Source organism: Cucurbita pepo, chromosome LG03 (genome assembly GCF_002806865.2).
Source record: "Cucurbita pepo subsp. pepo cultivar mu-cu-16 chromosome LG03, ASM280686v2, whole genome shotgun sequence".
NCBI lineage: Eukaryota > Viridiplantae > Streptophyta > Magnoliopsida > Cucurbitales > Cucurbitaceae > Cucurbita > Cucurbita pepo.
Window position 1 is genome coordinate 776,485 of NC_036640.1, and position 15,268 is coordinate 791,752.

Sequence of the window (15,268 nt, forward strand, 5' to 3'; positions counted from 1 at the left end):
TTTTTTTTTTTTTTTTTTTTTTTTTTTTTTGGGTTAAAATATCAAGATATTTAGTTAACAAAAATCTTTAAATTAATGTTTATGCATTGTTGTTATTTTAGTCTATGGGGGCAATATTAAAAAATATAGTTTCGAAATGCAAAAAATAAGTTCGAAATACTTAGCTAAGAATATTCGTCTCATTGCGGGAGAGTCGCATTCATGATCTCTGCCGATCTTCATCGTAGGGCCTGTGCCTACGGCAGTTAAGGCTCATCTCCGCCCGCCTCGCCGGCATCCGCCGTCACCTCCGCCTGCACCCTTCTGATCCGTCTTCTCCTTATCAAGCGAAGTTCCTATCGTGTTGTCAGAAAACAAAAAGACGAAGATGAAAAGTCCAATCGTCAAAATACAAATCCATCCATCAATTATTAGCAACTGTCAGTCAGTATTGACTCAACTATTCATTCTGCAAACCCTAAATCGAAAGCATCGCAACGCAATTTCATTCAATTTACCGGTCAGTTCATCTCCTGATTCAGACTTCAGAGCGTCCTCTTCTCATTCACTATCTTATTTTAGCATACGAAGCTATGTTCTTCTGAAATTTGTGCATAAAAATCGTTGAAAAACCGATAATCGAGAACTGTGATTACCTTCCAGAGTTTTCGTCCCCGATTCACAAAGAATAATCGGTCGTTTCGGACTCTCCTTACAGAAGCAGAGGTACATCCCTTTCTCTCTTTAGCGATGGCTACAATTGGTAGGCTCCTTTCTGGAGGCAGACAAGGGATTAAAAGCTTTCGCCTATCGCGTGACAAAAATGTTGTTTCAGAGCAGTGAAGACGGCGATCGGATCGAGATATGAAGCTTCCGTTCTTCGCTGCTGCGGCTGCTCACTAAATATTTATAGGTACTCTAGTTACACACGTCACCTCTCAAAATAGTTTCTCCNCCACTCTGTTCATGGTGCATAAGTCCTGAATCATTTCTAGCTTTTTTTCTTTTTTTCTTTTTTTAATAACTAAATTATAGAATTATTTATCAATTTAACTCTCAATATTTTAATAATATATTTAAAAAAATTTATTAATAATTTTAACACAAAAATTTAAAAGTATCGTTAAATTCCAATTATTCACCCACACAAAAATACCTATATAAATTTGGACCGATTTCAGCCCAATTAGAGATGGGCCGCCCATTGTTGGGCGGCCCACGAATCACTAGTGACGGGCTTTCTTTTTTAGTGAGAATATCCCAACAGAGTGTGAATTTTGAGATTATAATTTAAAATTTAAATTAATATAATTATTATCTTGGAGTTTAAATGGTTTGATAATATATATAATTTTTTTTTAATTAAATTATGGAGTATGAATTTTAAAAGGAATTTTTGTTAAATTATGGACATAAATTATAAATTAGAGACAGGTGGCAAAGTATATACCATAATTCTCATTCAGAAACTTGACCACTAAGCAAGTGTTAGAAAAAAGTGAAACAATCATGTGAAACGCATCATCTCTTTGCCGTTTTACTGCTTTTTTACTTTTTAAAAATTCTAAAAAATAAAAAATATAAAAATTTAAATGGCAGCTAAAATCATATAACACATTAGCTGTTACCATTTGATTCCACTAAGCAAAGGAAAAGGCGTCCTCAAAAGGAACAGGTATTAAGCATCTTTATACCAAAGCTTTTTTCTCCTTTTATTTCATTTTAATTTCATTTTTTAAATTAATAATTAATATTTGCAAGGTTCCTTTATTTCGATTTTATTTGTGTATTGGCGCGAAATTGAAAATATCAATTAGACTAAAAATTAGGTAGAAAAGCGTTAAAGAAAGATACTCGAGTGGAATAATCTGCCTAATTTTCTACTAAAAAGTGAATTAAGTATAATCAAAAGAGATTTGTTCAAAAAAAAGAAAGTCTTAATCCCGAAGAATCTCAAAAGAAAAAAAAAACGGAAGTTTAGGCTGGAAATGGAAGTGATAGCAATGCACGGGAAACTTAATATTGAAAGCAACATAAAGCGTGAGCTTCTACACAATATTATTCATGGTAATATTCTCATAGCACCCCGTCGTTAAATTGATCAGTTTGTAGGCTCACATATAAAACTTGAAATAATGTGAGATTACGCTGTTAAACCTGTGAAAAATGAACATGTCAACCTTTTAACGGATAATTTTTTTTTTAATTTTGAATGTTAAATAATTGGATTTGCGAAGATAAAATTTAAAATTATATTATATATATTATCGACTAATATGCTACAGAGTTTAAATCCTTCATTTCGCAGATCGCTCAAGTAAAAAATTAAAATAAATTATATCGAAACAAAATAAAAATAAATATATTTTTTTTCAAATTCAAAGAACTAAAGTCTAAAGACATAAAAGCTAACTCTTTTTTCTTTTTTTATTTTCAATACTTGACAGAAAGTTACTTTGAATCCTAATCAATTGGTTTTCTTTTCGAAATTCACTATTAATTCCGGCCAACGAGCCGGTCAATCCGGTTCGCCGGTTCAGCCGTTTTATTATTTTTTCCGTACGCCCAGCCAAACCGACAGCACGTGCGCAACATTCGATGTTCGGTTTTTCTTTATCCTTTTCCGATGTCCAATAATTAACAATAATCATCAATTTAACCCTAAATTATCTTTTGATTAATAATTATTGACTATTATTCTATTTTTACCTTTCCAGCTGAAATTAGATGCATTGTGACGCGGATGCAACCTAGTGGTGGGGCCCATCTGCGCTAAATCACGTTCGTCCACGTGTACAGCCTACCGTACCTTGTCTAACTCCAGCTTTTTCATCATTGTATATTTGTATCTCACCTTTCTGTTGGGTCCCACGCATCCCCATGACCCGACCCTGTCAAAAAAGAAAAAAAGTAAATTAATTAAATTCAGTGAAATTAATAACTAATATTAAGTTAAACTACAAATTCAATATTTATGGCTTTGTTTTATTCATTTTATTTATTTATTTACTTTTCATATAGGTAGCACATTCTCGAGCAATCCATAGAACAAATAGTATTAAAGCGGTACATCTCCTAATAAACGTAGTTCGAGGAGGAACGAATCAATATGAAATGACATATAACACCAAAGTAAAAGAGGAGTACATGAATTAATCGATACCGCATTTGAATAAGAGTGATGGTAAATTACTACTTATACTAACAACGTACATGTGTTTTTATGGTTCTATCTTAAAAGTTCCAAGTTTAGTATGCTTTACTTTAGAAATTTATANTAAAAAAAAAAAAAAAAAAACACGCGCGTGAGGACAAACTATTATATCGATTTGTGGGGGAGAATTTGATTGACAAGGTGTGTGACCATGTCGCAGGCAGGATATCTATTTAATATTTAATTTTTTTATTTTTGAAATCATGCTTATTTTCTTACTGTCGTAAAAATATTTAAATTTACAATTATTTTTTTAAAAAATTAGTTTGAATTTTCTTAAAAAATTTAAAGAAATATATACCTCACACTAATGTTGGAAGNAAAAAAAAATATATATATATATATATATATATATATATAACAGAAAGAGCCGAGTTCGAAGGAGGGAGAGAGAAGGCGCCAATTCGACTCAGTCCAATCTCTCTCTCTTTCATTTATTCCATTTCGCGATTGATTATTGAATTGAAGAATTGTTAATAATAATACCCATCGTTCTTTCTTGCTTACTTTACTTTCTCTGCGCCACTTTCTTGCCCTTCTGTTCTCTTAAGCTCTCAAATCGCTTCAATGGCTTCAAGAATGACGGATATCTGAATCTTCTTTCCAATCGTTTCTTCACGCTCGCTAAAATGGAGACTAAGCTTCTGCTTCTTCTTCTTTTCTTTCTTTTCCACGCATGCTTTGCTCAGATGCCAGGTATCTACTCCATCTCTGTTTTTCCAGCTTCTTCAGTGATTTTCCATGCTCGTTGGACTTTATGCTCATTTTCGACTAACTTTTATGTCGCGAAGTTTATCGAGCTTTGCGGTTGTTGGTTTCTTTGTTTTTGTCAAGTTTTATATGGCGTTATCTCCGAGTCTTCAGTTTTCACTCTTTCCGGTCTGCTCAATGGCTGTTGCAGCGTTTGTTAGATTCTGGCTTGTTGTCTTTGAAGAATGCATTTTAGATGTCTTAGAATCTATCGCTGCCGTCACCATTACCTAAACTTTTGGTTTTAGTTGATGACTGACGCTTTCCATTCTTGAACTTTGATTAAAAGTATCCAAAAGAATACATCCAATTACGGAAAGAGCGTGATTATATTGATGCTAGATATCCTTTCTGGTATTTGAATGTTGTTGCTGATATTCTGATGTTTATATCTTGGACTCGGTGTTGACTAACTTGATAATTTGTACCGCATGGTTTTTTGATATTTAGTGTTGGAGTGATTTTTAATTATTCCTTCTTCCCTTTGAACATTTCTGTGCCAATTTTTCTTTTACAATTTTTTCATCTTTTTTATTTGGTTGTCGTTGTATGAAGCTTGCCAAATTCTCTTTGAACATTACTATTACAAGTTCTAAGAATTTCTTCATCTTTTTTATTTGGTTGTCTTTTTGAAGCTTGCCATGTAGTAATTCTTACCATGTTTATTCTCAATATGAACTATAGAGATCGTTAAACCGAATGGTTAAGTATTTACTACGAATCTAAAGTATTCTGTATGTTGTGTGGAGTAGGGTTTGTAAGTTTGGACTGTGGAGGTCAAGAAAGTTTCACTGACGATATTGGTCTGGAGTGGGTTCCAGATACTCAAATTCGTTTTGGAGAAGCAATTAACATTTCTGTTGCAAATGAGACAAAGAAGCAATATTTGACCTTAAGACACTTCCCTGCTGATTCCAGGAAGTACTGCTACTCACTCAATGTCACTAGTAGAACACGTTACCTTCTCAGAGCAACATTTTTATATGGTAACTTTGACAATAACAACGTGTATCCAAAATTTGATATTTCCCTTGGGGCAACTCACTGGTCAACAATTGTCATATCTGATGCCAACACTATAGAAGTTCGAGAGCTTATATTTCTGGCTTCAACTCCAACAGTAAGCGTCTGTTTGTCAAATGCTACAACTGGGCAGCCATTCATATCCACGCTTGAGCTTCGACAATTTAATGGCTCTACCTACTATACTGAATTTGAGGATCAGTTTTACCTGAGTGTCTCAGCAAGGATTAATTTTGGTGCAGATTCCGAAGCTCCAGTAAGGTTAGTCAGCACTTGTAGTATCGTTGCTTTCTCATATACTCATATATTATAGCCGCAGGAATAGGTCCACAAGCAGCCAGCAGTAAATAAATAAAACAATCAGTAACTGGATTTTTTTTTTTTTTACCAAGCTTCGTAGTGCCATCTATTGTGAGAATGCTTTTAATATTTATATAAAGATCAATTTTTTTTTTTTTAATGTATTAGTAACATGAAACCATCACGGCAGGTATCCTGATGATCCATTTGACCGGATATGGGAGTCGGACTCTCTGAGAAAAGCAAATTACCTTGTTGATGTTGCTGCTGGTACAGAAAAAATTTCCACTAAAATGCCAATAGATGTAGATAGAGATGAAAGGCCACCTCAAAAAGTTATGCAGACGGCTGTAGTCGGAAGAAATGGTTCATTAACTTACCGGTTAAATTTGGATGGTTTCCCTGGCTTTGGATGGGCTGTCACCTACTTCGCGGAAATTGAAGACTTGGGTCCAACTGATACGAGAAAATTCAGGCTTGTACTTCCCGGCATGCCTGATATCAGCAAAGCTGTAGTCAACATTGAAGAAAATGCTCAAGGAAAATATCGGCTTTATGAGCCTGGTTTTACCAACTTAACCTTCCCTTTTGTATTATCTTTTCGGTTTGGGAAAACATCAGATTCTTCGTTGGGACCTCTGTTAAACGCTATGGAGATTAACAAGTACCTTGAAAAAAGTGATGGTTCTCTAGATGGTATGCCTAAATTCAAATTGGTTTTAAGTTTAAACTCTCGTATGTTATATATTTATTGGTCCTATAATAGTGTATTTATCTTTCCTGATTATGTTTGCTAATGGAACATATAAACTTCAGGAGCAGCTGTTGCTAGTGTAATTTCAAAATTTTCATCTTCAGATTGGGATGAAGGTGGTGATCCATGCATGCCAGTTCCTTGGTCATGGTTGCAATGTAACTCTGATCCACGGTCAAGAATAGTTAAAATGTAAAAGTTGTTGCCATTTCAGCCATTTTTCAAGTCTATTTATGTTCAACTATATTTGACCATTCTAGTTACTATATCTTCCTTTGGCACTTGTTAGTTCATTGTCCAAAAAGAATTTGACGGGGAGCATCCCTACAGACCTTGCAAAGTTGAGCGGTTTAGTCGAATTGTAAGTTCCATTTTGCGTATAAAATTTTCTTGGTTGTCCAATTGTCTTATTTCCATTCTACATCCATAAAGGTTCATGTCTCTTTTGGTTTCACCATCTGTTTGTGGCCTCTATGCAGATGGCTTGATGGAAATTCGTTCGTAGGTCCTATACCAGACTTTACTGGATGCGCGGACTTAAAAATCCTGTAATCTCAAATGACTTCAATTATATCTCATATTCTGTTGAACGTTTTTAAGCTGACTGAGATCTTTGCTTTTTTAGCCATCTCGAGAACAACCAGTTGACTGGAGAGTTGCCTTCCTCTTTAGCAAATCTACCAAGTTTACGGGAGCTGTAAGTATTGAGGATTTTCTTGCCATATGTTTGAATTGACTACTTTATAGTATTTAACAGAGTTTACATTTACAGATTCCAAGTGAGGTGTTTAATATATTTCATGTATCTGATGGTTGTAGGTATGTTCAGAATAACATGTTATCTGGAACAGTGCCTTCTGGTCTTCTCAATAAAAACCTAGTCATAGAGTGAGTTTCTGATTCATACTTGGTCTATAGATTGTTTCATTGTGCTCTTAAATTATCCTGAACTTTGATTTTTTTTTGGAGGTGAATTCTTGTAGGTTGTGCTGGAAAGTGTTGTGGAAATACTAGATGATTTGAGATTAATAAATATTCACTTGTGAATTTTCCTTCTTTCAGAATGTAAATCATTCCTAGTCTGCAATATATGGTCGTATTTATTTATACAAAGCCTTAGAACTGTGGGTCAATGCTAGGTAAAATAATCTTAAAAGTGATTTTTTCAAGATAATAAATTCTTCGGGCCTGCCTAATAAGTCCTGGGATGACTGCTGCAAGCAAGCAGGTTTTTGTCCGAAATGGATTGTCATTTTTAAAATAATTGTTGTTTTCCCAAAAGCCTTGTTACCCTTTGTATACCAACTATTTAAGGTTTTGAGCAAGTTCATTTCTCTCTATACTTGCCTTCACTATGTGCACTCGATTGATTAACAGCTACTCTGGAAACATCAATCTTCATGAAGGGGGGAAAAAGAACCACGTTTATATCATTGTGGGTTCAGTAATTGGTGCTCTTGTCCTGCTGTTGGCTACTGTGGTATCTTGCTACTTTTTGCAAAAAGGAAGAAAAAGATATCAAGAACAAGGTACATACAGAAACTTTTTCCTTTCAAGAACATGAGTTGATTTGACATGGTTATGTATATTTAAAAAAATTAATTTAGCAGATCTACTTGAAGAATCCTTGCCTGTACAAAGATTTGCCTCTTCAAAGGGTGATGCCCCCAAGGAAACCGCACATTGCTTCAGTGTTAATGAAATTGTAGAAGCAACAAGAGATTTTGAAAGAAAAATTGGGTCTGGAGGTTTTGGTGTTGTATACTACGGGAAATTAAATGACGGAAAAGAAATTGCAGTTAAAGTTTTGACTAATAACTCCTTCCAGGGAAAGCGGGAATTTGCGAACGAGGTAATATTCGTATAACGGATCCTCCATTCAATTCAGTCGTTATACTTGAATTGTCATTTTGTGATTTCCATTAATACATTGGTCGTGTTGGCGGGTTACACGATACTTTCTTATATCATTTGTTCTTTTTCTTTCGTGTCAATTATGTTGTAGAAACTGGAGAGGACCACGTGGGACTGACTAAATCGTGAGTCTTGAGGCTGATGAGATATTAAGTGTTGGGAGAAGGTTAAGCTAAATATTTGTGCACAACCATTTGGGAGAACTTTTAGTGGGATCTACTAGTGCTATAAGAAATGAGAGAAGAGGGCCTAGGGAGGGGTATGCTGTCGGGAAAAAGTTAGAAAACCTTCAAGCGTGGGAGAAAGCCAATCATTCTGAAAATTTTGCAATTTTGTGTCTTCCTATTGAATCAAATGATAAAAATGAGGAACTTGCTCCTTTCACTTTTATATCTTCAATATTTCACCATTTAAACAATTAAGAAGGTCTGTTTTTCAGCCTAGCTCCTTACCTCTGCCGTTGAGTCATGAGTCGGAACTCAATATGTTGTCGAGGCTGTGTTAGGAGTTCATCTTGTGCCTGATTATGATTCTCAAGCTTTGGTGGTCCGTGTACAGTGGAAAATGTCTTTCAAATAATTAGTGCAAGAAGCAACAAAGATAGAACGTCTAGATGTCTATTTCCTTTCTTATCTTATTGCATTGAGTGGATTGGTATTATATAAAACCTAATGACATTAGAAATTGATATTTGTGGCTGATGGATGACCAATTGGTTTTGAAGGTGACTCTTCTTTCAAGGATTCATCACAGAAATTTGGTACAATTTCTTGGATATTGCCAAGAAGAAGACAGAAGTATGCTTGTCTATGAGTTCATGCATAATGGAACTCTCAAAGAACATCTTTATGGTAAGCCCGCATGTTATGTTTGCAGAGAACAATGCAGGTTCAGAAGCCAACTAACTACTTGTTTGTGTACAGGTCCACTAGTACGGGAAAAAACTATCAGTTGGATTAAGCGCCTCGAGATTGCTGAAGATTCTGCAAGAGGTTTGGATAAAAGCTATATGTATCTTGTTTTGTCATGTGCATGGAAGAATCTTCCTTGAATATTTTCCTCAACACATTCTGCTTGTTATGTTTTCAGGGATCGAGTACCTTCATACAGGTTGCATACCAGCAATTATTCATAGAGATCTGAAAAGCAGTAATATTCTCCTTGACAGGCACATGAAAGCAAAGGTTTCAGATTTTGGTCTTTCAAAGCTTGCGGTGGATGGTGTCTCCCACGTGTCCAGCATTGTTCGGGGAACTGTTGGATATTTGGATCCAGAGTAAGCTTTTCACCCCTTGAGAATTATATATTTTTCCTGGGGTAAAGTCATACACACACACACACACAGGTTGTCTCGACATACCATTACAAATGTGGGGGTGCGTTTAATCTAATGTAATTCTGATTTTTTTTTTTTATTGCTAAAAATTCTTATTTGGTGCTTTCCTTGTTGTGTTATTTTATTATCAGGTATTATATCTCTCAGCAGTTGACAGACAAGAGCGATGTATATAGCTTTGGCGTTATTCTTCTCGAGTTGATATCTGGTCAAGAAGCAATATCTAATGTAAACTTTGGTGTTAATTGCCGCAATATCGTCCAGTGGGTGAGTCTTGATTCCTTTAACAAAAGTACAAACTATAACATATATGGTACTCAGCCGTTTAATTCTTTTGGTTCTGCTAATGAGAAGGAAACATGGTGCACAGTCCAAATGTTGCAAAATCTCATGAAATGGATTGTGAATGGTGCACATTGATTGATTGATTAATTGTAACGCAGGCAAAGTTACACATCGAGAGCGGGGACATTCAAGGAATCATCGATCCATCGCTACGCAACGAATATGACATTCAATCGATGTGGAAAATTGCAGAGAAAGCGTTGATGTGTGTCCAGCCACATGGGCACCTGAGGCCATCCATATCTGAAGTGCTGAAGGAGATTCAAGATTCACTTTTGATTGAAAGGGAAGCTACTGCAACTAGAGAAGGTAACTCTGATGATATGTCTAGAAACTCAATCCACTCTTTGAATATGGGATCTCTTGATTTATGTGGAAACGAAAACTACGTGTCGTTTGACGAATCCATGGCTCGACCTACTGCAAGGTAGTCGTCGTCGTCATTGTACAAACACATTATTTTAGCATTCTTTTTGCTTGCAGGAGTTGGGTCACAAAGTTTGTCAATGTCCCATATTTTTTCACTCTTACATATCTCCTTAAAATAGATGAAATGGATGGATAGCTAGTTGTAAATTTTTGAACAGCTTATTTTTGGAAGGGCTGTCATTGAGTACTCCATTTGTCATTATTTTGTGGTTTTCACCTGGAGTGATTTACAATCCATATAGTTTTGTGGAGGAAAAAAGAACTATAAAATACACCACTATTTATGCTCAAACATAATAACTCGTATGGTTCTTGATTCTTAATAAATAAAAAAGTTGATGAATCTCATTCTCCTTATTCTATTAACGCACGTTTTTTTTTTGTTTATTTTACGACATCTGTCATTTTTCATCCATTTTTTATGCATTTCGACACGAATGAGAGCCATAAATAGAATCCGAGCCAAATCTAGAGCTAGATGAGTGGTCGTGGGAATCTAAGATTCTTTTGAGATATACATATAGATCGACATCTTAAAATAATTGTACAAAGATATTTCAAATAGTTTTGATGCTCTTCTAGAATTTCAAAGATCCTTTACAAGCTTAATATATACCCTCTAAAAAAATGTTTAACATATCCTAAAATTTTAAATTTTAAATTTTTTGAATGAATAGCTGGGCATATAATCTGCTAAAGAACTTAAAATTTTTTTTCTTAAAATTAGTTTAATACATAATAAGGCTAAATTATGCTTACATTCAAAAATTTATTATGCAATTGTAATTTAATTGGGGATTTGAGTATGAAATTAAATCTTGAAAATATTTAATTATCTTATAAATAATGGAAGTTAAACAAAGAATAAAAACGTGTCGCCTTTCTGTAACTCGGCCACATATTTATCAATGAGTCAGTAGAGAGAGGGAGAGAGAGCCGAATTCAGTCGGCAAAAGCACGACGTCGTTTAGCAAATTAGGCGACCGCTAAACGAGTGGCGGAAAAACATCTGCGAGAAAAAGCAACACGTGTTCAAATCCAACTCGCTGAACTTAATCGAGAGTAGAAACCGGCAAGCCGCAGGAAAACCCGGAAAAACATGGGAACTGGAAAAATATTATTTTATTTAAAATAAAATCCCCAAAAAAAGAAAATAAAAAAAGAAAAAGAAAATAGAAAGCGCTTTGGTTTTCCTGTTTTCCCCTACTGAATTGCCTGAAAAGGAAAAAACAAAATCGAACGGTGGTGATAAACTTGATTCTCTCATCTCAGTCGTCTCCTTTTCCCTATCTTCACCATCGTCCGATCCATTCCACCACTCCATTTCCACCCGATCTTACTCCTCCTCTCTCTCTCTCTCGCGCCCAAATTACAAATCTTCCGTTTCTCCCAACAGGTAAAACAATAACTTCCTTCTCTTCTTCATTTTTCAATTCTTTCAAATCTCTCAATTCCCCTCTCTCTCCCTTTCCGGATTTCCCCTCTAATTTCTCACCCATCTTCCATTTTTCCTTCTGACTTCTTCTCCGCCTTGCGTTTTCTGCTACTCTTCATGCCTTTTGTTGTTTCCTCCTCTCTCGGATTGACCATGTTGTTTCGCGTTTCGTTTTTTAAGATAGGGTTTTGGCGAATATGGCTGATGCTCCGGCGAGTCCCGGCGGAGGAAGTCATGAGAGCGGCGAGCAGAGTCCGAGGTCTAATGTTCGTGAACAGGATAGGTTTCTTCCTATTGCGAATATTAGCAGGATCATGAAGAAAGCTCTCCCTGCTAATGGGAAGATTGCTAAGGATGCTAAGGAGACCGTACAAGAATGTGTATCGGAGTTCATCAGTTTTATTACTAGCGAGTACGGGAGTATTTCTATTATCCATTGCTGTTATTTGCCTAATCCATGTTCTGAATTTCGGGGATTTTTTTTTTTTTATGGTTGAATTGAATCTAGGGCAAGCGATAAATGCCAAAGAGAGAAACGAAAGACGATTAATGGCGATGATTTACTTTGGGCGATGGCCACTCTCGGATTTGAGGATTATATTGATCCGCTTAAAACCTACTTGACGAAATACAGAGAGGTAGTCCGTCGGCTAATTCTAATGCTAAATCTCTGATGAACTGTAGAACATAGAATTTACAGTTTGCATATTGTTCATTATCCACTTTTCACGATTGATTTGATGTGTTTCTAACAGGGAGCTTTGCATCTAGGCTCAACTTTTTATTTGTACATTTTTTGTTTGTTAATTTTCTACTTGCGCTTCAACTGATGGGCGGATGCTTTGTTTTTTTTTGCTTTGTTTGCCTGCTGGTTGGGACTTGGGATGTTTTAGACGGAGGTAAGATAGAGTTGTCCTTTACGCCTCTGTGATTTTGTCGACATCCATGGATGAAATTGTGAGGTTTCTGTATATTTTGCTTGTATTGTCCGACAGGGTGACACTAAGGGGTCTGCTAAAGGTGGCGATGCGTCGGCTAAGAAAGAAGCTCATCCAACCTCTGTTCCTCAGGTGAATTATAAGAATTTATCTTTGTTTTTCTCATTGAGCTTGATTCTTTGTGTTTCTGTCTGAGCTTTCTTTCTTTCTGTATTCTATAGCTCGCTCATGGAGGCTCGTTTTCCCAAGGAGTTAATTATGCGACTTCTCAAGTACTCTCTTCACTCCCTCTCTAGAAATTTGTATTTTCACTATGTGTTTTGAAGAGGCGAAGAAATAGTTCTGCCAGTACTTACGGCATGTTTGAGAGTGATTTTGATAGAGTTTGAATCATTTAATGTATATTTTGGAGTGATTTTGAATATGGAAAAGTGTTTTTTTAACCATTTCAAAAAATCACTCCCAAACATGTTGGTGACATGGGCGAGACATTTGGATTGTGGAAGTCTTTTTAGCTCACTAGATACTTCTGTCAACATGTTTATGGTGTTAGTCATATAATAACTAAATGTAATTTTGAAAATTTTGAAGTTACTTTCAAAACCTTTTTAGTGGGAGCACTTTCAAGAGTGCTTGTCCATCTGATTAGAAGTCATGAAGTGATACAATTGCCCTTGGTAGTCTCCCCATTACTTATCCATCTAATTGTTAAAGGATGTGTTTGGAACTTCATCTGTTTGTCGATTGTAGCCACAAGACTTCGCAAGAATTTGCTAGAGTTCATACTGTAGCATCAGAATAGTTGTTGTGTAGGGAAAAATCATGTCAAGAACTATTCTTGGGGACTTGAAGTTACAAGTTGAATTTCATTTGTTTTGGACAATGTTTGTGTAACGGCCCAAGTCCGTACTCTTTGGGTTTTCCATTTCGGGCTTCCCTTCAAAGTTTTTAAAATGCAATCTGCCAGGGAGAGACTTCCCCCCCCCCCCCCCCTTTAAATAATGTTTCATTTTCCTCTCTAACCAACGTGGGATCTCACAATCCACTCCCTTTCGGGTCCAACGTCCTCGTTGGTACACTGCTAGGTGTCCACCCCTCTTTGGGGCTTAGTGTCCTCGCTGGCAATACCACCTAATGTCTGGCTCTGATACCATTTTTAACAACCTAAGTCTACCACTAGCAGATATTGTCCTCTTTGGGTTTTTCTTTTCGGGTTTCCTCTCAAGGTTTTTAAAACGCGTTTGATAGGGAGAGATTTTCACACCCTTATAAAGAATGTTTTGTTCTCCTCTCCAACCGACGCGAAATCTCACCGTTTGTTATTTACACTTGCACCACACATTCTTCTAGATTGAATCTACTACGAACTTCTTTGTTTAAGTTGTCTTTGCCCTATCATGCCTCATGTAGTTGTTTAAGCTACTTCTTCATTTTAAGCAAATTAGTTTGTTTATATCTTCATGATTCTTGAAGCTTTTTTCCCTCGGGCAAACTAGCTTTTTCTCATATTACTTGGGGTTTGTTTTAAAGCTCTCATATCTAAGTCTTGGTTGAAAAATTACTAAATAAATTTGATTCGTTTCAAGGAGAGGCTATTTACCTAGAAAAAGCGCAACTTTTTTCTTGAGATCCTTTATATTGGGATGCCCTTTTTGCTCATAATGGTCAAAAGTGGTAAATCTAGATGCATGGATCTTCCAAACCAAAATTTAGTTCATTCTGTATTAGTAGGGTTTAACACCAACACCATGTTTCCTTGTTTTTGCAGTCACAAGCCCAGCATCTGATGGTTCCTATGCAAGGTACCGACTAAAACTGCCTTGAATCGAATCGAATATTAGAACTGTTGAATGTGGGAGATCTTTGTTGAGTCTATTTATTAGAAGTTTGGTTGGGTTGGGTGGGGTGGGGTTTTGATTGATGGTTGTAGTATAGAATGAGTTGAAACTTTGTATAATATTATTGTTATTGCTCTATGTATTGTATTGCAGTTAGGACACAGTATTTCCAACCAACTCCTGGGGGATCCCATTCATTTGTGGCTTGAAAACAAACTCAGTATAAAGTAGCACCACTAGTTTTGAGGATTTTATTTTCTTTTTCTACCTAAAAGAATGTATTTTTAAGTAGTCGATGATTGTGGGATGGTGGGTCTGCAGAGCCTTAGATGACCTTAAAGTTACTAAAAGAAGGAGGCTGTAAACCATGCTTTGATTTTCTAAGTCTTAGAAATGATCAAGTGTGGGTCCTTTACCTTCTCTACCATTACTTTTTGACAAATAAATTAGATTCTTTATCTTAAATTTACTAATGTTTTTTTAAACCTTTAATTTCATTAATTTTCACTTTCATGTCAAGAAAAATATCTGAAAAGGAAAATATTAAAAAAAAGATCATAGGAAAAGAAAAGATTAAAAAAGACAATATCTACTAGGGAGGTCGACAAAGACTAAAAGACAATATCTACTTGGGAGGTCGATAAAGACTAAAGAAAGATTAAAAAAGACAATATCTATCCGGGAAAGATTATATTTAGGGAAAGGAAGAAATAGAGAAAGTAGAAGATTATATTTAGGGAAAGTAGAAGATTATATTTAGTTAGGAAAATATTAAGAAAGACGAAAGAAATAATATTTAGGGAAAGTAGAAGATTATATTTAGTTACCAATATTATTTAGGGAAAGTAAAAGATTATATTTAGTTACCAATATTAATATTAGTTATCGTAAGTAGAAGATTATATTTAGTTAGTTATCGTAGAAGATTATATTTAGTTACCAATATTAGTTATCCACGATAATAAATTGATGGGTTAAAAATTGATATTAAAACTATTTTTTTTAACTGAATG

At 35.4% G+C, this 15,268-nt stretch overlaps 2 protein-coding genes and 1 long non-coding RNA gene across 5 annotated transcripts; 2 read left to right on the forward strand and 1 right to left on the reverse strand.

Annotated features, from left to right (window-relative positions):
- Positions 1-49: 49 nt before the first annotated feature.
- Positions 50-921, reverse strand: LOC111791113. The gene is made up of 2 exons (XR_002814613.1): positions 636-921; positions 50-335 (listed from the first exon to the last, which is right to left on the reverse strand). It is a non-coding gene; the product is annotated as an uncharacterized LOC111791113 (long non-coding RNA).
- A 2,652-nt stretch (positions 922-3,573) lies between these two features.
- LOC111790603 (probable LRR receptor-like serine/threonine-protein kinase At1g67720) lies at positions 3,574-10,260 on the forward strand. The gene is made up of 15 exons (XM_023671571.1): positions 3,574-3,889; positions 4,696-5,227; positions 5,457-5,962; positions 6,083-6,212; positions 6,310-6,381; positions 6,500-6,568; positions 6,646-6,717; positions 6,840-6,908; positions 7,398-7,549; positions 7,631-7,872; positions 8,659-8,785; positions 8,858-8,926; positions 9,024-9,210; positions 9,402-9,537; positions 9,714-10,260. The coding sequence occupies exons 1-15, from the start codon at positions 3,823-3,825 to the stop codon at positions 10,044-10,046; spliced, it is 2,763 nt and encodes a 920-aa protein (XP_023527339.1). The 5' UTR covers positions 3,574-3,822; the 3' UTR covers positions 10,047-10,260.
- Positions 10,261-11,266: 1,006 nt separating this feature from the next.
- Positions 11,267-14,635, forward strand: LOC111791849 (nuclear transcription factor Y subunit B-1-like). 3 transcript variants are annotated; one of them, XM_023673345.1, is made up of 8 exons: positions 11,269-11,440; positions 11,664-11,891; positions 11,988-12,117; positions 12,373-12,378; positions 12,475-12,549; positions 12,639-12,689; positions 14,186-14,219; positions 14,409-14,635. In XM_023673345.1, the coding sequence occupies exons 2-8, from the start codon at positions 11,677-11,679 to the stop codon at positions 14,462-14,464; spliced, it is 567 nt and encodes a 188-aa protein (XP_023529113.1). In that variant the 5' UTR covers positions 11,269-11,440; positions 11,664-11,676; the 3' UTR covers positions 14,465-14,635. The 3 variants fall into 3 exon arrangements, with proteins under 3 accessions (XP_023529114.1, XP_023529113.1, XP_023529112.1); XM_023673344.1 differs by having other exon boundaries at positions 11,271-11,440; positions 11,660-11,891; XM_023673346.1 differs by lacking the exon at positions 12,373-12,378 and having other exon boundaries at positions 11,267-11,440; positions 11,660-11,891.
- Positions 14,636-15,268: the final 633 nt, after the last annotated feature.